Raw genomic sequence first — 21,897 nt, forward strand, 5'->3', positions numbered from 1 at the left:
TATAAAATCTCATTTTTCCATCGTAAAAAAGAACTGTTGCTCAGCTAGCGCCATGAGCAACTACTGACAGTGTGTGCGCTCTACAAATATACACTATTATTATTAAGACCAAGGTCAAAGGTCAATTAATTTTGGCCAGGTGGGGGGGTATCTGTTGAATTACCATCGTAATTGAAAGTTTATGGATCTCATTCATGAAACTGACATAAGAGTGACAAAGGTGAAGCGAAGATGCCTGTCATTTTTGGTTGGGGGTCTTAGGGTTTACGGTTAGGTTTACAAAATATATCCAGATTACTGTTTTCCTCAACAGGTAATACTGGACAATACTATAGGTTACATCATATTATTTTCATCAAACTTGGTACCCACAGGCAAAATGTGGGCAGGGTTATTGTCGCCATGACAATTGTATTTGTCAAATTTCTGTGTGAGCTTTATTTATCGCAATGACGGATGATGCAGTAAGTTCGGGGGATACATGTGCTCGGCTGCACGACCCGCTGAGCATCTCTAGTTTATTAACCAATGATAAGCTGGGGGGGGGGGGCCGGGCAAACTGTTAATTTTGTCTAATATTTTCAATATTGGATGGTTTTTATAGGCATGCACGTTAAAAATCAGTTTTGATATTTTGTCTCTTTAAAACAACCTCGCAAGACGTCAAAAAAATATCTGCGTCTCTAAAAACCTATGTATGCAAATAATAATGTGAGTTATTCCTCTTTGTTGCCTTTATCATTCTGTTTGTTTGTTTTTATTCAATCTTTAGGGCAAATCTTTTGAGAACAGAGTACTGCAAACAAGCACAGGTAGCTATGCATGAATATTATGGTCTATTATTATTGTTCACATTCAGTTGCAACATTTATAATTAATGTCAGAACGAATCAACTAGTGTACTTTTAACCATAAGAAAATGTATTGTGAGCTTTAAAGGTTTGCATGGGATTGGTGGTAAGACTGAGTGGAGAGTTTTTCGATAACACCATGTAGGTTGGTCCTTAAAAGGATTGCCTGTTTATCTTACTGACAGTAGCTCTGAAAAGAACTGTTATTTTGGACATTTTGAGGAGATACGGTAAGCTTTGTTCGTCGGCTATGTAAATTGACAAAATAACTTCATGAATTTCAAATTCACATAGGGGTACATGTAAGTCAGTGTATGACTTTAGGGGTTTGAGCGGTCTGTCAGTCAGTTGGTTTGTCTGTTACAGTACATATCTTACATTTGAAAACCATTTCCTTAGTTTTCAACAAATGCTCATGAGACTGATACAAATTGGTCTCGGTCATGAGACTGACACAGATTGGTCACAGAACGTTTTTTTTTCTTGTGATGGGTTGGGTACTCGCTGCATTGCCACAAAAACACAGATGGCAATAAACTGAGCTAAAATGCTATGTACATTCTCACTGGTTGTCATTGGGGTATCATTATTTTCTTCAGTGGTATTTCGCGTTGACATTAATCACATGATATCTTGATGTTCTCCAATTATAGGTGTATGGACAGCAACATGAAAAGACTTTTAGCAAACCTGTCAAAGCAACTGTCTTCCTAAATCCAGCTGCTAGAAAAGGGTAAATATTATTTCTTATATGGTCACCTTATAAATACATGTACTTGTATTTATCTAAGGATTGTGAGATGGTTCAACCAGCTCTCATTGGGTTTGTTTTTCACTGTTCGCTAGGTCATTTTGTTTCGATTATTTTTCTGATATATACCCATACTTGGTGGCACATGTTGCCAAGATAGTGGTCTGTATTATTGTCAAATCACAGTTCAATTCTTTTTAATATACTAAATATCTATTAAAGGCCCTTCATTTTTGTAAAAAAAATACTTCTGTATAAGAAAGATAGATGGCATGGTCATCTAAAATGAGGAAATTAATGCAATGGCTAGACTACCTGGTACATTACGATCTATTTAAAAGTATTAGCAGGGTCACTCACATCTTAGGTATACTGCAGCAGTGTGTTGCTGTTCTCTGTGCCTGCTGCTCTACCTAGTAATGGTTAAAGTGCTAGCAGTCACACTGTATATTTAGCATGTGAGTCACTGGTATGTAAAGCAGCTGAATGATCTTCAATCTTGACTCGTAAAGGGCAATTGTAACAGCTTTTACCACTGCAAGTTGTGTGTAAAATGCAGTTTTGTGATTTTCAGAGAGATGTTGTTTTATGTTGCCCACCAGTGTGACAGGTTGAACAGTTTTGAAACTAACAAGTATCTCACTTTTGAAGGCCTATATGCTGGTTGCTCTATTGCACTTTTCTGCATTTGTCACAGTAACAAGCAAGCCAAACATGCAAAGGTGTGATTGTACAGTGTATGGGTTATCCACAATACCACAACCATTTTAGTATAATCAGTGGTGCTTTACAACTTGAATACATTTGCCTTCTAATATTTCTGATGCAACACTCATAGAGCTATTTAATTGACTCTATCCTATAGCTATCTGTCAGTGAGACAACTGGACCCCAACTTGTACATAGAGTTAGGATTGATCCAAGCAACCACAACTATGGAGGGCCAGCAACGTCATCTAAATTACAGAGTTTTCAAAATATTGTCTAGATATGATGTATATTCATACATTCACTGTTTTCTTGATATTTCAGTATGCTTCTCTTTGTTTTCAAAGGACATTGTGCAAATTTCTCAAAGAAAAAATAGTGACATTGATGGATTTCCATATACCTAAGGTTGATCAAATCAATCATGACTCTCTGTAAAGCCCCTTTCACAATTGACGTACGACCATTTGCGACCTTTTGATCGTGCGACAGGCTGCAACAGGCATCAATCGCTAGTTATCTCATAAGATCGCACAGAGGCTTTCACAGTTGCAACAGCTGTCGTACAACAAAAACAACTAGTAAACCCCGTTGCACGAGTAAGTCGCATGTGCTCTTTTTGTGCTCGTGCGATCACATGCGAGTGTTGCACGAGGGATTGCGAGTGGAACGGTCGCATAAATGCGAATGAAACGGTAGTGCAATGTTGTAAGCCGTTGCGATCGGTCTTGCAACAGTCTTATGGCCCATATATTATTGCACCCAGTCGCAAGACAGGTCTCTGTACATGTAGGTCGCTAGCACATGTGCAAGTGTTGTGCGACCTCCAGTCGAGTAAATGCGACTACTTAGTCGTGCCACCTCTCGCACCAAGTCGTACAACGTTGAACAACACTCGCACGATGATCGCCCGACCGATGGTACGACCCCGGGTACGGCCTGATGCGAGTGAATCGATCGTATTTGATTGCGTTCGGATTTTGAACATGTTCAAAGTTCAGTTGTGACCAGTCACGACCACCTCGAGTTCGTGCGACCGTCTACAACGACTGCGAGTTCTCGCAAGACACCAAGAGATCGATCGTGCAACAACAAGAAAAAACTGTTGCAGGCGGTCGTAAACTGGTCGGAAGTCAATTGTGAAAGGGGCTGAACGGTCGCATACATGCGAATTCAACGGTAGTGGAATGTTGCAAGCCGTAATTTCGATCGGTCTTGCAACAGTCTTATATAATCGCACCCAGATGCAAGACTGGTCTCTGTAGGTCACTACCACATGTTCAAGTGTTGTACGACCTCCAGTCGACTAAATGCGACTATACTGATTGTGCCACCTCTCGCACCAAGTCGTACAACGTTGAACAACACACGATGATCGCCCGACCGATGATACGACCTGCTGCGAGTGAATCAGTCGTATTTAATCGCCTTTGGATTTTGAACATGTTCAAAGTTCAGATGCGACCAGTCACGATCACCTCTGACTACCTCGGGTTCGTGCGATCCTCTACAACGACTGTGAGTGCTCGCAAGATGCCAAGAGATCGATCGTGCAACAACAAGAAAAAACTATTGCAGGCGGTCGTAAACAGGTCATACGTCAATTGTGAAAGGGGCTGTTGACGGGCCCTGAAGCTTTATAGAATTTCGTTCATTTCAGAAACTGATTTCCCCTTGTGAGTTGGTTGTAATAGATAGATTGGTGTCTTACTCAAGGAAAATAAATTGCTGCTGCATAAGAGGTTCTATTTTGTTTGCTTTCAGGAAAGCCAAGAAGCTCTTTCAGAAGAATGCTGCCCCTCTTCTTCATCTTGCTGGGATTGATGTAGAAATCATACAGGTATTATTTTAAATGGCACAATATAAAAGTTAAAAAAAAAGAGGGGGGAAATTCTATTCCAGTGGGGGAAAATAAGCTAAAATTAGTTTAGAAAAATCTTCCATTGACATGTGAAACAAGAAGATAAAGCTCTGAAAGTTTAAGATGTCAAGTTTGTATGGTGACTTTTCTTTGAATTGATGGATTAGCAGTCGTTTTGAAGCATGCTGCATATATTTTGTTTCAAAATATTAATATTTTCTCTATGATCTTTCAAAGTGCAATTTGTCTCCTTGACTAAAAATATGTTGAAATCCCAAACAAGCAACATCTTTATAATGGTAAGAAATTAAAATTGTGTTTACAAGATTTGTACCGTAATTTTTCACTTCATTTTCCATTTTGAAACAGCATTGACAATTTGGAGCTCATTATAGAAAGCGAATTTAGACTTTTCACACTTTCAAAACTTTCCCATTTCACAACCAATTTTGATATGTTTAAAAAATAATATTTTTTTTATGAATTGCTTACAAAACTATTTAATTTTTATTTTCTAATTGCGATCAAAATTAAAATCTTAAAAACACATGCAGTTATTTCAGTTTCAAAGTGCAGATCCAACAAATATTGTGTTGATTATTTCGGCTTTTACTGATCAAACTCAATGAATTCTTTGTAATATGATCTGAGTAGTGTTGTCAATGATTTCCATTGAGAAAAAAAAATGTAGAAAAACAAGTGAATACTTCATTTAAAGGGAATATTTAACTTTGTGAGCAATTTAAAAAATTATCATATTGCTCTTTGAAAATGTTATGAACATTCGACTAACAACTCAAAAATACCCATGTGAAAGTTTGGGATCATAACATATTCGGGAAGTGTTTTTAAAAACTGAAAATCTGAGGCAATGTTTGAAAAGAAAAATGCACTTCTCGACGGTTGATTCATGATTCTGTGTCCAATTTAAATCGATATTATATAGCGCCACCTTGTGATGTATGTAAGAAAGTAGGCGGAGCTTACCACGGCGGAATTGAGTTCTCCGTGATCTGTTGTGTTCGAAGTTTGTTGGGGGGGGGTCTGTGTTCTCTCGGTGTCCGCTCTGTGTGATAAGCGCATGTGCCTTGAAGTCTGTAATAGCTCTATGGTGAAAGGGTTTAGTTGTGTGTGTATCGCTTGCATTTCATTGGGGAATCTAATGTACTGTCAGGTGTCGAACTCGTGAGTGTCCATTCCGCCTTTGGTCTGTACATTTTGTATATGCTATAGCCTGGGTCAAGCCACATGTATGCCTCGAATGATAGACCAATAGCTCTATGGATAGACCATGGGATTTTGATGAATTTATATTTTGGCGACATAAATTAGTAGCAAATAAAACGGCAACAGAAAATAACGCTAAATAACGGCCAGGTCTACAAATACATGAAGAATCCCAGAGCTGCGTACAGTGTAGAGTAGGTTTTTTTTTTTTTTGGTTATGTGGATCATGGAGGGATGGAGTGTGATTTTCCAGAAGCTATATTGTGCCCCTCCCCCCAAAATTACCTTTCTGTTCTTTGCTTTACCTTTGCATAAACTACAATACGTCCTTGTGGTTCTTGATTATTCTCTTTTACCTGGTCACGATATAGCAAACGTCCGTCGACTGGTTCGATCGAGATAAACTGATATGGACGATAAAAGAGGCGAATGCACTGAATATAGCTCCATGTATGTATCCGAGCGCAACTCTTGTCATGATATGTCGATGTGCATGTTTGTAACATGCACGGAACATAGCTGGGAATAAAGGCAGCCCGAAAGGCAGTGACCTCCCCTCCTCCACCCCCCCCCCCCCCGTGCCCCTGACATGGAAACTTCATCATCCACCATCGTGTTTGTGTGTTTACGTCCACCTGAATTTTCATGGACACAGGTAAAAAATTTGACAAGCGCCCACAAAAAAGGGTTATCAACCTAAATTTTAGGAGTTGCTTACCTAAAATTTTTGACAAGGAAAAAAAAAGGTCATCAACCTAAATTTTAGGGGGGGCAACACACGTTTCAGGGGGGTCCACGTGAATTTAGGGGGGATCACGCAGGGAAAAAAATTGACAAGCAAAAAAAAAAAGATTATCAACAAAAAAATTTAGGGGGGCCGTCCCCCCCCCCCCCCCGCTTCCGCCGCCTATGTTCCCATCAACAATCTTCGGTATAGGCATATCTTCACGTAAGATACTTGTGAGAAACTCCCGGGTCCTGTTGCTCCCCCCCCCTCAGATCGATCGGGGCCTATCCGTTTTATACTATTTTGGAACGTGTTAGATAGGCCTATAGGGTGGTAATTTGCAAACCCAAACATCTCAACTCCTGAGACCCTGGAATATCATGACTGTATAAGACCTACAAATTATTATGCATAAGTTTGTTTGTTTTGTGTATTTGATTTGCATGAATGACAGTGTGTTTTTTGGAAGGGGTAGCCGTATTTAATTTTATCCATGATTGGGGTCAATAATTCTTTACATTTCTCCGCCATATAATCCGCTCATGACACCTTTCAAATCATATCACATTTCTTTTTCAATTTCCATTTCTTTCCCGCTTCTGCTTCCCTTCGCTCTTCCTTCCGTAAATTCTTTACAGTATAAAGACGCAATCTGATTTTTGTTACACAATCCTATGAACCTTACGTGAAGATAGTTTTTTGTGTTCTTTTCTAGCTCGTAATACATGAAAACCTGTAAATTGGTTATTGATTTTCTTTATACAATTTTTTCATTTCAGCGTATATGAAGCATCCTTTACCTTCAATCTGGCATTGTTTATATATATCATCATATCATGTTCATTTTAGGAAAATAATGAAAAATGAAACAATGTAAAAATCTTAGTTTGAGTCAGAATTTTAAACAAAACTAGTCACACCGTCAATCACGAAAGTTCCCGTTTCTGCTCGATCCAATCACTGTAATTTTTAGATTCCATGGAATAATTAGTCCATCATCACCACAACCATCAAGTAACAGTACACTTGAATTCGTGTATTTTAAAACAAATGCTTGTGAATGAGCATAATTGTATTTCCGTCAATATTGAAAGGCCATCTCTAACAGGGTAAGACCCCCCCACCACTCTGGATATTTTATCGTCGGTTGATATGCGTGACTGTCGGGATAAGGGAAGAGAGGGAAAATAGAAGGGAAAAGGGTGGGGAAGAAGAGAAAGAAGAAAAGTGGAAAAGGGGGAAAAATTAAAAGAAAAGAGGTTGTCGGACTGACGCCTACTGGAAAAATGATAGAACTGATTGTCACGAAGGAATGTTCCTCTACTCCATGTATATAGGCTAAATACCATCAGTGTAATGTAGGCACACAGGGCTGTTCTAATAAAATGCTTTGAATGTATAGGTTGTACGTCTAAATCCCTTAAAATTAAGCCCATCATTTTTTACGTACAGTGATTAAAATTGCCCGGCCGTAGGTCCCAGTCGCGAAAATTGTCGTCATTCAATTAGAGTATTCAATATATTCACAAAATTCCTATATACGTGTTGGGCAGCACTTTTAAAATAGTCCCTTTCAGATCAGTAAATTTAGTTCGCAATATAGACAGCTTGTTCTTTATTGTTGTACAACGTCCAGTCGTGATCAAGTATTTATATCACAAAATATATTGTTGAGATGATAACCTTCGTATATACGTGTAGATAAAATAGCTTATTGTGTTTCGCGCTTGCAATGATTTTTTATTGAGGTACATCGAATTTGATATTTTCATTTAAAGAATAACCTACTTAGAATGTTTAGTGTTTCTTAGCATCACTCTTTCCATTTTGCACCACTGAAAGTGGCTCCCGGGGCACGTGCCTCCCTTGCCGCCCCTGCTAGATACGCCATGTAAGAAAGTCCACTTTTCATGTCGGAAAAAATATCAGCTTGCGCTCTGCGCTCGCATCGATTGTCGAGTTACATATATATATATATAGAGAGAGAGAGAGAGGGGGGGGGTGGGGGAAATCAGCTCGCGCTTCGCGCTCACATTGATTGATTGCTTACTCATCCTATTAATGACTTCAAAAAACGTGGTTAATATGTTCAGTTCTCAATAATACTCATAAAAAAATTATTGTACATGACAGAAAAAGTGCTTAGAATGTCCGAGTTTGGGCGGAAAATTAGAATTTCAGTTCGCGCTTCACGCTCGCATCATAAAGTTATGCTTATAATATATCCATCCAATTTTTGGTTGAAAATGTGATTCGAATATACATTTTTATGTCCGAGGTTTTTAAAATGTACAACTCGCGCTCGCATTTTATTGATTGGTGAGATTTGTATGACATATTTATTCATGAGTCACTGCAAAATGGATACTTTTGTAGGTATGTTAAAAAATTACTTCTGTGTTTCGCGCTCGCATGCATGAATCATAGATACGCATCTTGTTCATGACTACAATAACTGCCCAGAATATTCAACTCTCAGTTCTAAATAAAAGGTATACAATAAAATGAGCTGAAATGTGATATATTTAGACCTTATGAGATATGGTAAGATAAGACTGTATTAGAACTTCGATCCTTAGTAGTACGTCAAGCCCTCCAATATATAACAGATAAATAAATGAAATGAATAATGAATAATGCCAAAACTGAGAAAGCTGGTAATGCCCCTTGGGCCTTGGTATGGCGAAAGAAAATGTGACTGAGAGTGTCGAACACTTCCAAGACTCATGGTCGTCTGACGTCGGTACCGGTAGTATACGTTTGTAGAATCAAGGGCTATACCGACAAACATTTTGAACATTTACGATGGAGTGTAGCTCGTAAGCAAAAATATAAATGAATAAAGAAATAAAATAAAATAATCACTTTTGAAAATGAACACCACTCCCCCCCCTCTCTCTCTATTGCATGGTTGTGGAAGTTCGTATAGTGTTTTTCGTTTGCGCGGGCGAGGGGCTCAAATAAAGGATTATAGGTATGTTCGTTTTGATCACACGAATCAAGCAGTAAAATGATACATTGGCACCTTGAGCACCTAACAAGATGGACACGTGTGTTATATAAATCTGATATTATTTTATTACTATCATTATCATTATTTAGAACAAATACGCTACTTGCCCCTTCCAATTCCCTCGTCTCCATTTTTTTTCAGGGGGGCCGCGGGTTGGCTTAATCTGTAGCGTTCCGTTCCCGCTACCCCTTTCAATAATTTTAATTTTTTCATCGACCATTCTGGAGATATACGATTTCATCTCTCCGATCCGCTTCGTCAGTGTGTAAATGTGCTGGCGTGAAGAGAGGGGGTCGCTGGCAACCAACCTCCAACCTCGGACAAGACAAGAAATTGAAGAAGGAGAAAAAATAAAGCACATTTTGATTTTAGAAACGAAAATGTCTGCTATGTTCTTGTGTGTCTTTTCCCCTGTTTATATCCCATAATGATGTAATGATATTCATTTCAAGATTTCAAAAATCACGACATGTTCAGACCCCCCCCCCCCCCCCCCATTCCTCCATGTCCAGGGTTGCACTTTGTGAATAATTAGAGAATTCAACCACGTCACACTATCGTTTTTGTCCTTTCATTTTACGTCTCTCTCCCAATTTTCTCTCTTTCATGTGTTGTATAATAGTGTACACTTTGACGTCGAAATAAGATTTGCAGACCAACGAAGGGAATGGGAAAGGTATCGATAAATGGAAGCCAGGGGGGACGCCCTCCTGAATTTAAATAAGTGGGGCAGTTCCCCCTTAAAAAGGAAGAGGGAAAGAAAAAAAAAGAAAAGAAAGAATAAATATGGAAATAAAATAAGAAAAAGTTGAATATTACGATTTACTAATGATACCAAACTAGCAGTTTTGACAAAGGAAAACAATTAAAATTTAAAGCAAAATAATCATACAATCAAAAATATATATAAAAAAAATCCCCTCCGAAATGAAGGTGTTTGGATCAAACCAGTACATTATAGCATTGTACCCCCATATAAATCTTGGAGGTGATTTAGCACCACCGCTTCCCAGGGTCATGTGCATCGGTGTTTCCACAGATCCAAAACAAACTTCTCGAATTTATAGACATTTCCTGGAATTTCTAGTTTGATATTTAAAAAAAAATCGTACAAATAATGTAGCCAGCCGAAACAAAATTAAGGACTTAAAACCCGTTTATTCATGCCCTTTTTTGAAAGATCAACATAATTACGAAATCCGTTAGCGCGAACAGAAAATTTTCAGCAAACAATTTTGAAAAATATAACATGAATGTTGATAGTTGCTATGTTTAATTATTGTTTACTTGTAATCTTCGGATTTCCCGAAATTTCCTTGATTTGTCTCATTCAGAACCCTTCCTGGAAAAGGTCAAATCTCCCGAAATTCCGAAAATTTCGGGAGATTTGAAACCGTGCATCCCGGGAATAGCTTTATACATGTATAACCCTTTATAATGCAATTTTATATAAGGAATTTCACGAAAATGCTATTGAAATAAAAATATAGGGTTTGAATATAAGATCGAGGAACTTTTAAAACTCAACTCTCTGCGTTTACTAGCATTTCTTTATTTTATTCTTTAACTTTATATGCCCTGTCGCCGAACACTATGTGTCTTTCCACATTTTTTTTAAAATCCGATTGAATTGATATTTTTAGGTTGGTGCATGACTTCATATTTTTTGGTACAAAATACCATCTTGACGTCTCAGGATTCTGGAGTTTCTTGGGCTTTTCTACCTATGCCTATATAGAGCAAGGGGAAACAGAGAGGATCAATAAGAAAGGATATAAGAAGAAGAATAAATGTGAATGAAATAAGGAAAGAGGAACGATTTGAAAAACAGAAAAATAGAAATCATTATACAAAAAAATTCAATCGCGAATATATATAAAAAAAATCAGCTTGCGTTCTACATGCGCTCTTATCATTATTTAGGAAAATATGCAATATTACAGAACAGTTTATCCAATGTTCAGCAAATTTCAGCTCGCTTAGCGTATAATCTTTACACTTACCATAAGACCGTATTTTAGAATGACCCGATTCAGCTCTTCATGTCAAAATATTAACAATTTTCAACTTGTGCATCGTGCTCCGCGCTCGCACCATTCTGTTGTATAATCAATGCAAATTAAATAGTAAGTTTGAATCTCGGCTTTCAGTCATTTTTTTAAAAGCAATATGCTTACAATATGACAATCCTCGATCTTGCTAATTTTTAATTTATCGTAATAGTTGGATATGGATAATTTGGTGTGTGTGTGGGTTGAATCATAATGTTTAATTACACTCTATGATTCATGCCAAAATTTTAAACAATGTTATACGCGAGAACATAAATCAAACCAAATCAAATCAAAATGTTTAAGATATCCATACCCTGCTTGATTACCAAGAGTAGAATGACCCGTTTAAGATGTACATGTACATAAAACAGTTCGCGCTCCTATATTTCCTTTCAAATCGAAATATAAGAGTGAACATTAACTTGCGCTTCGCGCTCGCATCATTAATTTAGGCCATAGTAGGTCCATGATTATAAAAATAAAGCTACGATGTACTTAAAAAATCAGACTTTAGTTGCATGGGACATCCCTCCTAAATGATAATAAGTATTGTATCTGCTGATGTGAAACGTGGATGGAAATATTTCTTATCATCCCCGAAGGACCTAAAAATATACATTCTGACACTGGCGGCGGAAGATTATGCTTCAACGCTGCCAATCCAGAATCTAATATTTTTATACTTTCGCCGCCGGCCGCAGAATGCAATTATTTTTATGTCCTTTTTATGCCCAAGATATACCTTTATATATATATATATATATATATATATATATTATACTGCACGAACTCTTTTTACTAACTCTTTTTAGGAATCACATTACATTGGTTGTTTGGCTGTGTGCAGTTATGTGTTGGAGGGAGATAAACAGCTTTATGTTGTGCAGGGGTGGATCCAGGACTTTCTAAAGGGAGGGGGCACCATTTCCTGAGAAAATTTTGACACGGCAAAAAAAATAAAAAGGTTTTCATCTAAAAGGTATTTCGCCAAAAATTTGTCAAGCAAAAAAAAGAAGAGGAAAGGACCTCCCGTTCAAGGGGTGGGGGGGGGGGTGGGGTGGTGCACACGTGGGAAAAATGTATGGCATATTTACCTCACAAGTTTTGATTACTACTCTCAAAAAGGGGGTGCAACGGTCGGATTTGCCAACCCCCCCACCCCTCCCTTCCTTGACCAGCCAGCGCAGTTGTGCTCGGCCCATCAGAGCTCAGTCTTACATATATGAAATATTATAATCATATGACTGCACATGCATTAGAAATGAAAACATTATGTCCTGCATTATGTTCATTTTTCGAGCGATATGAGAAGAGTCTTACGTAATACCAAGTAATTTGCATACCCACATCAACTATGAAACGTTCATGCATGGGATGAAGGCATTCTCCCCCGGCCCCGGATCCTCCCCTCAGTTCACGACATACTACACAGAGCTCGAGAGGCCACATGTCCTTATTCCATTCGCAAGTACATGTATGATATGTTTTGGATCGCACATATTCTTATGCTACACTTTAGATTTATCTTCAAGTAATACATCGACCCAAATTTGCCACGTTACTATCATCCCGGCGAGGAATCAGTAAGTCCGCAATTTTTCTTATCTAAAAGGGTCTGTACGTATCTTGTATTGCGCTCAGATTCTGTTTCTCTTTGAAAGTGAATTTCTCTGCTTCGACACCCAAGAACCGGCAAGGCGCTACATTACACGGCACGGGCCAGCGGAACATGCGCTGCATGTAATGTTTACAATTCTCAGTGCAGCCGCCGATACCGGCCGTAGAGGCCCTCCCCCCACTATTCACTGTTGGTTGATTGACAGTTCTCGCTTGCGTAGCCGTTAATACTAGTACGATCTCAACGGCAGAGGGAGGCGTTCAAATTGGCGAAGTCTCAGTGATTTGAAAAATCGTCTAGTAGACGCGATCCAATATAATCACATATTCCCACATACAACTTTTCATCCGAAATAAAGATGATTTCTTGGGTTTCTTGGAACAAATACATAAACTCATAAACATATTTCATCTTAGTTTGAGAATTTTTTAAATCAGCTTCTCACAAAGTTAAACGATCCCTTTAAAAAACAATGGAAAATAAATGATCAAAGTTCATCCCAAATTTTGAAGTGCTTTGCTAATACAAAGAGTCTGTCAATAAAATGTTAAGCAGTTTCAAGCTTAATAGTTTATTCGTGCAAACCTGTGATTTTTATTAATGAATAAGCATAATTCGTTACAATTTTTTTAAAGAAAATATGGCTTCACAGTTTTGTAGATTATGCCAAGGGCTACATGCATTCAAATGTGTCACGATCGCATGGCCAAAGGCGAAGATTGCGTGAGAGAGGGGCTGATTCATCCTCTGGTCTTGTTAGGCATCAAACAAATCAAATCCATTTGAATTGTGTTTTTGAAGTACTACATCTGATGTTGTTTGCAGACCTCGATGGAAGGAGAGGCGAAGGATTTAGCGGCATCACTGGTCAAGACCGACATTGTTATCATTGCTGGTGGAGATGGTACTGTAGCTGAGGTCATCACTGGACTCCTTAGAAGAGATGATGAGAAAGTGGTCAGTTCAAACTGGACATTGGGTATTATACCAGTTGGAGCTACAAATTCTTTAGCTAGGATTTTATATTCAGAGGCAGAGGCTGATGTCAGGTATTTACCATTAGACAGTGTTTTGAATTAAGTGGTATTGGAAAGCTGAGAGAAAAAAAAGACATCAAACAAATATTAACTGTTTGCAATTGTGATGTTTTGACAAACCTTGGATTTTGGATTTAGTTGTATTGGGAGCTGAGAATAGAAAAACAGCAAGATAAATGACAAAGTTTGTGTAGAACAGAGCAGTTCCGTTGCAGTATATGTCAGTGGGGGTGCCATGGTCTAGCGGTTATAACTCATTATTCAATCTGAGGGACGTGGGTTCTATCCCAAGCCATGGTGTGTTTTCCTTCAGCAAAACTTCACCTACATTGTGCTGCACTCAACCCATGCGAGGTGAATGGATACCCAGAAAAAAAAGTTGAATGCATGAACACCTAGAGGCAGCACTGCTATAGCTGGGGTAATGATAATAATATTGCAATATGCAGTTGAGTATATACACATAGAAATCGTGCAATATAAATATTCATTGATTAATTGAATTCATTTATTTTCCGTTTAAAATATAAAAAGTCACGAATGTACAAACAATCATTACAATGTATAAAAGTGAGACATTATATGTATGACGTATCGTACACATACTTTAGAAAAAAAACACACAACAGGTTATTATATGTATATATATATATCAGGAAAATTTGATGCCCATGAAAGCAGTATGCTTGTTAAGTTGGGTCACCCCAAAATGTACATTTATTGTGATTAATGTAAGTAGAAAGAGTAATTTTTTTGTGTGTAATTTGTTTTTGTATTATTTTTTTTGTCAGGTGGATGTGTAATTCAGCTATGGCAATCATCAAGGGTTCAACCAGACATGTAGATGTCATGTCAATACAGGTGACTTTACTGTGGAAAATTAATGATTTTATGAATATAAAGTGCATAAATGTATATTTCAGAAAGCTAATATGAAAGAATCATTGAACATTACAATTTACATTTACGGGATATATATATATACAAGAGAATATCCGTACATTACCTGTACCACTGACACCATGCATGGCTGAATATATTAACTTGGAAGACAAGTGATGAAAGAGGTATGAATTTCATTTTTCCAAGTTTTGGTGAAATGGGTGAAGCAAATGGAAAACTGATGAGTCAGTGAGCAACCTTGTCACCCTTGCATTCATTAACCTAGCCAACAAAAGGGCTATTCAAATCGATCATGTTTATTAAAAGAGAAAGAGAAATCACCCGGATGAGGCATCAGTGAAACTTCCGTCTTCAATCAACATCAGCTAGTTGAGTCAAGAGTTGTACCAGAGGATATCAATAAAAAAGCTGAGGAGTTGCTCTTTCATATTTGGTTGATTTGAAATATAATTAATATTATTTAAATATAAGCCCTTGAAAATTGGATTCCCCTTTGTTTTATACACATTGTATAACAATGCTATTGAAGTGGTGAATATAGAATCATGTGATAAATTATGTAGATGTCAATTATGATTTGATGATTGCAAGGAAGATTTGGATTGTACTAATGATGATGCTTATCCCTCTGTCATATTTGCTTTACGGCGGCTGTATGGCAAGTCGAAAACAGCTGTTTTAACATGTTTTGTACCACCCACATTTAGGGGAAGGCGGGGTAAGTTGAGCATAGGGGCAAGTTGAGCCACCACCCCCAGTCTAATAATGAATGAGTCAGACATTGTGGTGGTGTCATGTATTGATGACCTATTGCATGATCCTTAACCCCACCACTTTGTTTTCAACTTTGAAACAAAAGGTACTTTTTTAGAGGGAAAAATACAAATTTCAGCCAAAAAAGTAAAAAAGGATGTAAAATAGATGAGTGCTTTTACCCAAACACGTCTTGAAATACATTATAGAAGTACGAACAATGTTGTTAGTCCAGGTATGGATTCCCATTCTTATCATACTCTTTTACATGATGAATGCAAAAGAAATAAACCCCTCAAAAAAAGTTTTGCAACTCAGTTTTGGGTGATGATATCTTTTTAGTTTATGAAGTATAAAAGATGAAACTGGTATCATTGAAAAGCTGAATTACTCCTCTTTACAATGACATGCCATTTGCTTTGATTATGTAATCATGGAATATGCAACGACCCTGAACATTGAGAAAAGTCAGAAGTGAAATGTTGCAAAATGCATTGATTTCTAACAAGAGTCTCCATTTCTAAAGAATTTCCACCATGCAGGTGACAGTGAATGCACTCGGTTTATTCTCGAAACAATTTGAAATTCGCTATTGGAAACGACGCACTTTGCAACATTTCATTTCTAACATTGCTGCGTATTATCATGTGTGTGTATTTCAAGATGACACTAGCATTACAAATGACACATGATTGTAAAGAAGAATAATCATGCTTTCTAAAGATATCACTTTTACACATGATGATGGCACATTAAGAAATTTATTAGCACTCAAACTTGCAGTTTGAGTTGCAGAACTCAAACATGACATGGCAACAAATTTTGCAACATTTCATTTTTTACATTGATGCATATTTATCATGTCTGGGTATTTCATGATAGCACCAGCATTACAAGTGACACATGATCGTAAAGAGGAATAATTATACTTTCCAATCATACCACTTTAACATATGATGATGGCACACTAAGAAATTTATTAGCACTCAAACTTGAGTTGCAGAACTTTTTTTGAGGGGTTTATGTGGATAAGAAAATATCGCAACAAGTTTGGACTGGGGTAATTTAAGCCAAATCAACATGGGGCATGTTGAGCCATGGTAATTCTTATGGTGATCATGTGATGTATAATAAAAAAAAATTAAAGATGTGAAAAGCCATTGATATGCAGGCAGAAAGGAGCAAATTCACCTGAGAGTTCTTTTACTTTTAGAAGATGTTAGTATTTATAGAGATTTAGCAAGTAAAAAGACTTTAAATGAAAAATTGACATCCTGGTTCTTCCCGCATACATTTTGTACGTAATTTTTGTGGCTCAACTTACCCCAGACTGTGGCACAACTTGCCCCACAGATGGGGCAAGTTGAGCCATTTGACATCTTTTTTTCGAAAGTCATGATGACTTTCAGTGTGGGGGTAGAAAGTTATATATTTGTGAAAAAGATTTCCCAACTTCCCAAGAATCAAATTTAAAGGCAAGGTACTTATTTGTACAATATTTCTAGTCAGATCAATTCTAACATGCAAAACGCAGAAAGTGTCACAACTTACCCCACCTTCCCCTACATATAATAGGTGGATTGAATAGATATTAACAAAGCAGCTGTTTTCGACTCGCCATACTGCCATCATAGGGTAATTGCGACTGTAGCATTATTGTCATGAGGGTGAGGAGGATGATGATGAAAGTAAGTAATGATAAGTTGTGATAATGTTATGATACTGATAATGATTCCATTGGCAGGAATGAGGATGCATACATTCATATAAATCACTGTCTTTCAAACTGAATCCCCAGGATGAAACTCATGGACGCAAGTCTTATGCCGTCAATAGTATTCACTGGGGTCCGTTACAAGATGCCAAGGAAAAGGCCACAAAGTAAGTTTCATCTGTGCAGTCCCTGTGCAAAAAAAGTAACTTTACTTTTGTGCAATGGTTGCAATAAGATTCACATTTTATAACCTATCGAATGAATAGCCCAGGGTATCATGACTTTATATCAAATAAAAGGATATTTTATCTCTCTGAAAAAAAATATAAGTAAGTAATGATAATTGAAGCAGTACAGTTGTGCTTGGGGTATTCGCCAAGATCTCAGGGGAGGTTGGGGGATGGATTGGCCAGTCTCCCTCATGAATCATTTAGAGAAATTTAACTGCAGATATTGGTAGATGATGTCATTGGTGATGTGTGTGCCAATGTTCAGCGCAAGCTTGCAGTCGATGGGCGAGATCTCAATGGGGTGGAATCTGCCACCCCCTTCCTGATTAGCATTATGATGCATATAAATCATGTTCTGATGTAAAACAATGTTTGAACTTGAACTTGCCTGCCTTAACATGCATGCACATGAATGCACATACAAGATCTTGAATCATTATCTTGTCTTTTTTTGTTTAAAATCCCACCTCTATAAATTCATTTACTCTGTGTCCAATAATATTTTTAAAAAATTTAATTGCACATTATGAGGTTCCTGGTTTGTTTTTTGTTTTATTTTATGTGCATTGTGCTTTGTAAGCTTATCTGTTATCAACCACAAATATGAGCTTTGTTTATTGCATTTTTTCTGACACCAATAAATTGCATATCCCTTCCTTCACAGTTGATATCAATTGTGATACTGTATATTCCAAAGTTGCTACAATTTTGTGTTTGTTGCAGATTTTGGTATTTTGGGCCACTAAAGCATAGATTCAGCTATCTATGGGCAGGATTAACTAAGGTAAGCTGGTTTATTTGTGAGTCACACATTTGTATATACTGCTGTTTATTGATGTGCTATAAACCAGATGAACCCATTGGTAAAGCATGGGTAAAGTGTCAGTATTAAATGTGAACTATACTTGAGTTTTATCAAACATTACAAAAGCGTAGTCATTCAATTCATTTTTTATACCCATTAGAACTAAAGAATGGATTTTCCCTGCTGTTAGGATTTAAGTATAGTGCCCTCTCTCAGTAATGTTTTTTTTAATTCAAAATAGCTATTTGAGCACTTACTTCACATAATCAGTAATTTGATATTAAAAAGTTACAGACAAAGATCATATCCTGAAATTTTCAGCCCATTCCTTGCTTGAGAAGGTCTTTTAAACAAGACAAAAATAATAATTTTGATCAGGCACCCGATCAAAATAAATTCTCATGAAAAAATCAGTAAATTTCTCCAATAAAACACACATTTATTTTATATCCATGCACTTTGCACCCCAACTGCTTTGGGGCACATGCATTTATATAAATGAAATGTTTACATGTGCTTTTGGGGGATTTTTTCAAAACTAAAGATAGGTACATGAAGGAGATGGTAGTTCTTCATTTTCATAAAGACAACACTTTCATTTTTACATGTTCAAGAATTGTTTTCCTTATGACAATTTCTCAATGAAGATAACACTTATACCTCAAATGAACATGATAGGAGTTTCCAGCCCAGGTCAAGGGTCATGTGTCGTATGGTCAGCCAAAGGAGATCCCTGAAGAGGTCATTCCAGAAAAGCTATGGTGGTGGACAAGATTATTCAATAGACTCTGGCCCAAGCGTATAGAACCAGGTTAGTCTATTGCAGTCTTGTCTCTACAGAATATTTGGGGAGCATATAATGAAGTGTTTATTTTTTAAAAGCTGTTTAAATAGTTTTATGTGATTCTGTGACAGTTACCACAGTATTGGTCATAGAAAACTGCTTCCTAGCCAATTAAAACCGAAGATTTTATTCCGGGGGGCACTCGACCAAACAAGTTGAAGGGGTGTGCCGCGGGCGAGACAAAAAACGGGGCCTTGGAGCGGATCGCCAGCGTACAAGTGCGTATATATCCCAATGGAACGGGCATGCGTGCATGATGCAGTTAGCCCGGCGGCACGAACGCCTAGTGCGCTCGCGCAGAGGTGATGGTCAGACAGCGCTCTGTGGCCGCTTTTCACCAAAATTGCAGCTTATTGTAGCAGATCAATGCAACCGGAACCGCGTAATGAAAAATATACAAAGCTTTGGAGCGGATTTCTTCTTTTTTCCTCGTTAAGAAGAAAATGCTATGCTTTATAGGGGCTTTCTTTGTTCTTTTCTTCAATATGACAAAAATGCTATGCCTTGAAACAGAAATTTGAGTGTCAAAATGGAGGTCCCCTCTGCGGCACATACCCACTATGCATTATATACTGAGTGCATCCCCCCCCCCCCAGGATTTTATTCACTTCATGAATTGGTTGGTGCCTTTTACCTGCTATGTGCACATGGCTTTTGATCAATCCATAGGACAATGTTAAAGGGCAAGGGTCACCCCAACAAGTAGAGTTGAATGAAAAGAGGAAAATTGATCAGACGTACTATGAAAATTTATTCAAAATAGGTTGTATTTAAACATATTTTTAAAAACAGGGTAGCCATAACTTGCATGAACGTGACTTACCTTTCCCTGTTCTAAATGAAACCATTTGGAAAGGCAGAAAGTCCCTGTTTCGAAGCCTTATTCATGACCTGTCTAAGAATTGAACCAATGTTTTGTTCATGAGGCAATGGTTTGACCACTGAACCAACATTCCCATAGTAAAGGCTATAAGTTTCACATTTGTTAGTAAAAATTACAACAGAAAAAATTATATGGCTGTATTGCAGTTGCCAATTTGAAAAATAAAGTGTCATGATAGAGTTATGTTACTATAACCCATGAATTTTCTTACTGATATTACTCTCCAGAACCTGTAGTACATGATGAAGAAGAGGTATTGGAAGAATTGGATATTTCTGCAGTGGAATTATCTGTTTTAACAGATAACAGTGGGAACAAGCAAAAGGTAGGTTTGTTGCCTTCTTTCGTTGTACTTTATAATACTAATAATATTCTGCATGACGTCTCTATGCACTTAAGAGATATATTATTACCCCGGTCATTGGATCCTTGCATGCCCCTATACAATGTATGCACCTTCTCCACTACCTTGGGAGCATTCCAACAAGAGTTTCAAGACTCAATTGCCGAGCATACTACATAGGCTTTCACATCCTACCGGGTACCCATTTAACACCTGGGTGGCGAGTGACAAACTGTGGATTGACGCCTTGCCAAACGACGCTAGGCCATGGTGGGATTCGAACACATGACCCTCTGATTACAAGGCGAGAGTCAGAACCACTACACTACGACTCTTCCACTTGTGTCGTTTCATATAGTTGTATAATTTGCCATTATTGTTAATGACAATTAATACATATTAATGTAAATTGCCGACATACATTGACTAGTGCAGTAATGTAGCTAGGAAGTGGGTTATCAGTAACTTCATAAGTAAGCATGGAGATCTTTTATTTCACTCTGCATTGCCATGGCAACCAATGAAGCTCACCAAGCATTGTCTAGATAGTGTCGAACTTTCTGATACTCAGAATAAGGCAGACTGTAGTGTGCCTGGGTAATAATTCCCAGGGGAAAATCACATTTCCTCATTTTAAACTATCACTTGAATAGTGTAAATGCCTGTTGTCTTTTTTTAATGATTATTTATAGGGTCCACCTGCTTTGCAGCTTAGAATTGGACCTGAGGAGTTTTCAAGAACAGATTTCATGAAAGAAGGGTATGTTGACATTGTTTAAGTAAATACATTCAAATATCAGAACTGCCAATTAGTAGGAATTTTAAAGGGAAAAACATACAAAAGGATTTCCAAAACTTAAGCGAATTATGATATTTTTTTTGTATGTTTTTCAAACTTGAAAAGAAAAATGAATTTTGAGCTTGAAAATATGATAAAAGAAATGAAAGAATATGATTGTTTTCACTATTAAGGTTGGCAGCTCTGAAATATTGATGGTGTTGCCATGAATTTTATTGAGTCAATTATAGTCTCAAAGTCAAGTACATGTTGGTATATTTGTTTTCATTTTTCCCTTAGATGGGACAGACCTGAAGAAGTTCACGATCTCAGGCAATCAATGCCATTTATTGTGTCTGTCTGCATACAATCTCCATCATGAAATAGGCCAATGAATTAATAAAGGAGAGGCAATGAAAGGAGTAATGCTTTGCACTCAGTTTTTGTCTCACCTGCATAGCAGAGTGAGACTATAGGCGCTGCTTTTCTGACGGCGGCGGCGTCAACATCAAATCTTAACCTGAGGTTAAGTTTTTAAAATGACATCATAACTTAGAAAGTATATGCACCTAGATCATGAAACTTGGCCATAAGGTTAATCAAGTATTACTGAATATCCTATTAGAGTTTCATGTCACGTGACCAAGGTCAAAGGTCATTTAGGGTCAATGAACTTAGACCATGTTGGAGGAATCAACATCAAAATCTTAACCTGAGGTTAAGTTTTTGAAATGTCATCATAACTTTGAAAATATATGGACCTATTTCTAAAAACTTGGACATAAGGTTAATCAAGT

The 21,897-nt window shown here is 37.4% G+C and overlaps 1 protein-coding gene across 1 annotated transcript in view; it reads left to right on the forward strand.

Moving 5' to 3' along the window:
- LOC121410480 (acylglycerol kinase, mitochondrial-like) overlaps positions 1-21,897 on the forward strand; it is a 53,649-nt gene that overhangs the window by 21,704 nt on the left and 10,048 nt on the right. Inside the window, exons 2-11 of the mRNA XM_041602608.1 lie at positions 773-812; positions 1,505-1,584; positions 4,075-4,150; positions 13,636-13,859; positions 14,639-14,708; positions 17,302-17,384; positions 18,171-18,231; positions 18,931-19,063; positions 20,207-20,304; positions 21,015-21,082. Of these exons, the coding sequence (XP_041458542.1) occupies positions 773-812; positions 1,505-1,584; positions 4,075-4,150; positions 13,636-13,859; positions 14,639-14,708; positions 17,302-17,384; positions 18,171-18,231; positions 18,931-19,063; positions 20,207-20,304; positions 21,015-21,082 (933 nt within the window). The remainder of the gene's footprint in view (positions 1-772; positions 813-1,504; positions 1,585-4,074; positions 4,151-13,635; positions 13,860-14,638; positions 14,709-17,301; positions 17,385-18,170; positions 18,232-18,930; positions 19,064-20,206; positions 20,305-21,014; positions 21,083-21,897) is intronic.

The sequence above is a fragment of the Lytechinus variegatus genome, chromosome 1 (genome assembly GCF_018143015.1).
Source record: "Lytechinus variegatus isolate NC3 chromosome 1, Lvar_3.0, whole genome shotgun sequence".
Lineage (NCBI taxonomy): Eukaryota > Metazoa > Echinodermata > Echinoidea > Temnopleuroida > Toxopneustidae > Lytechinus > Lytechinus variegatus.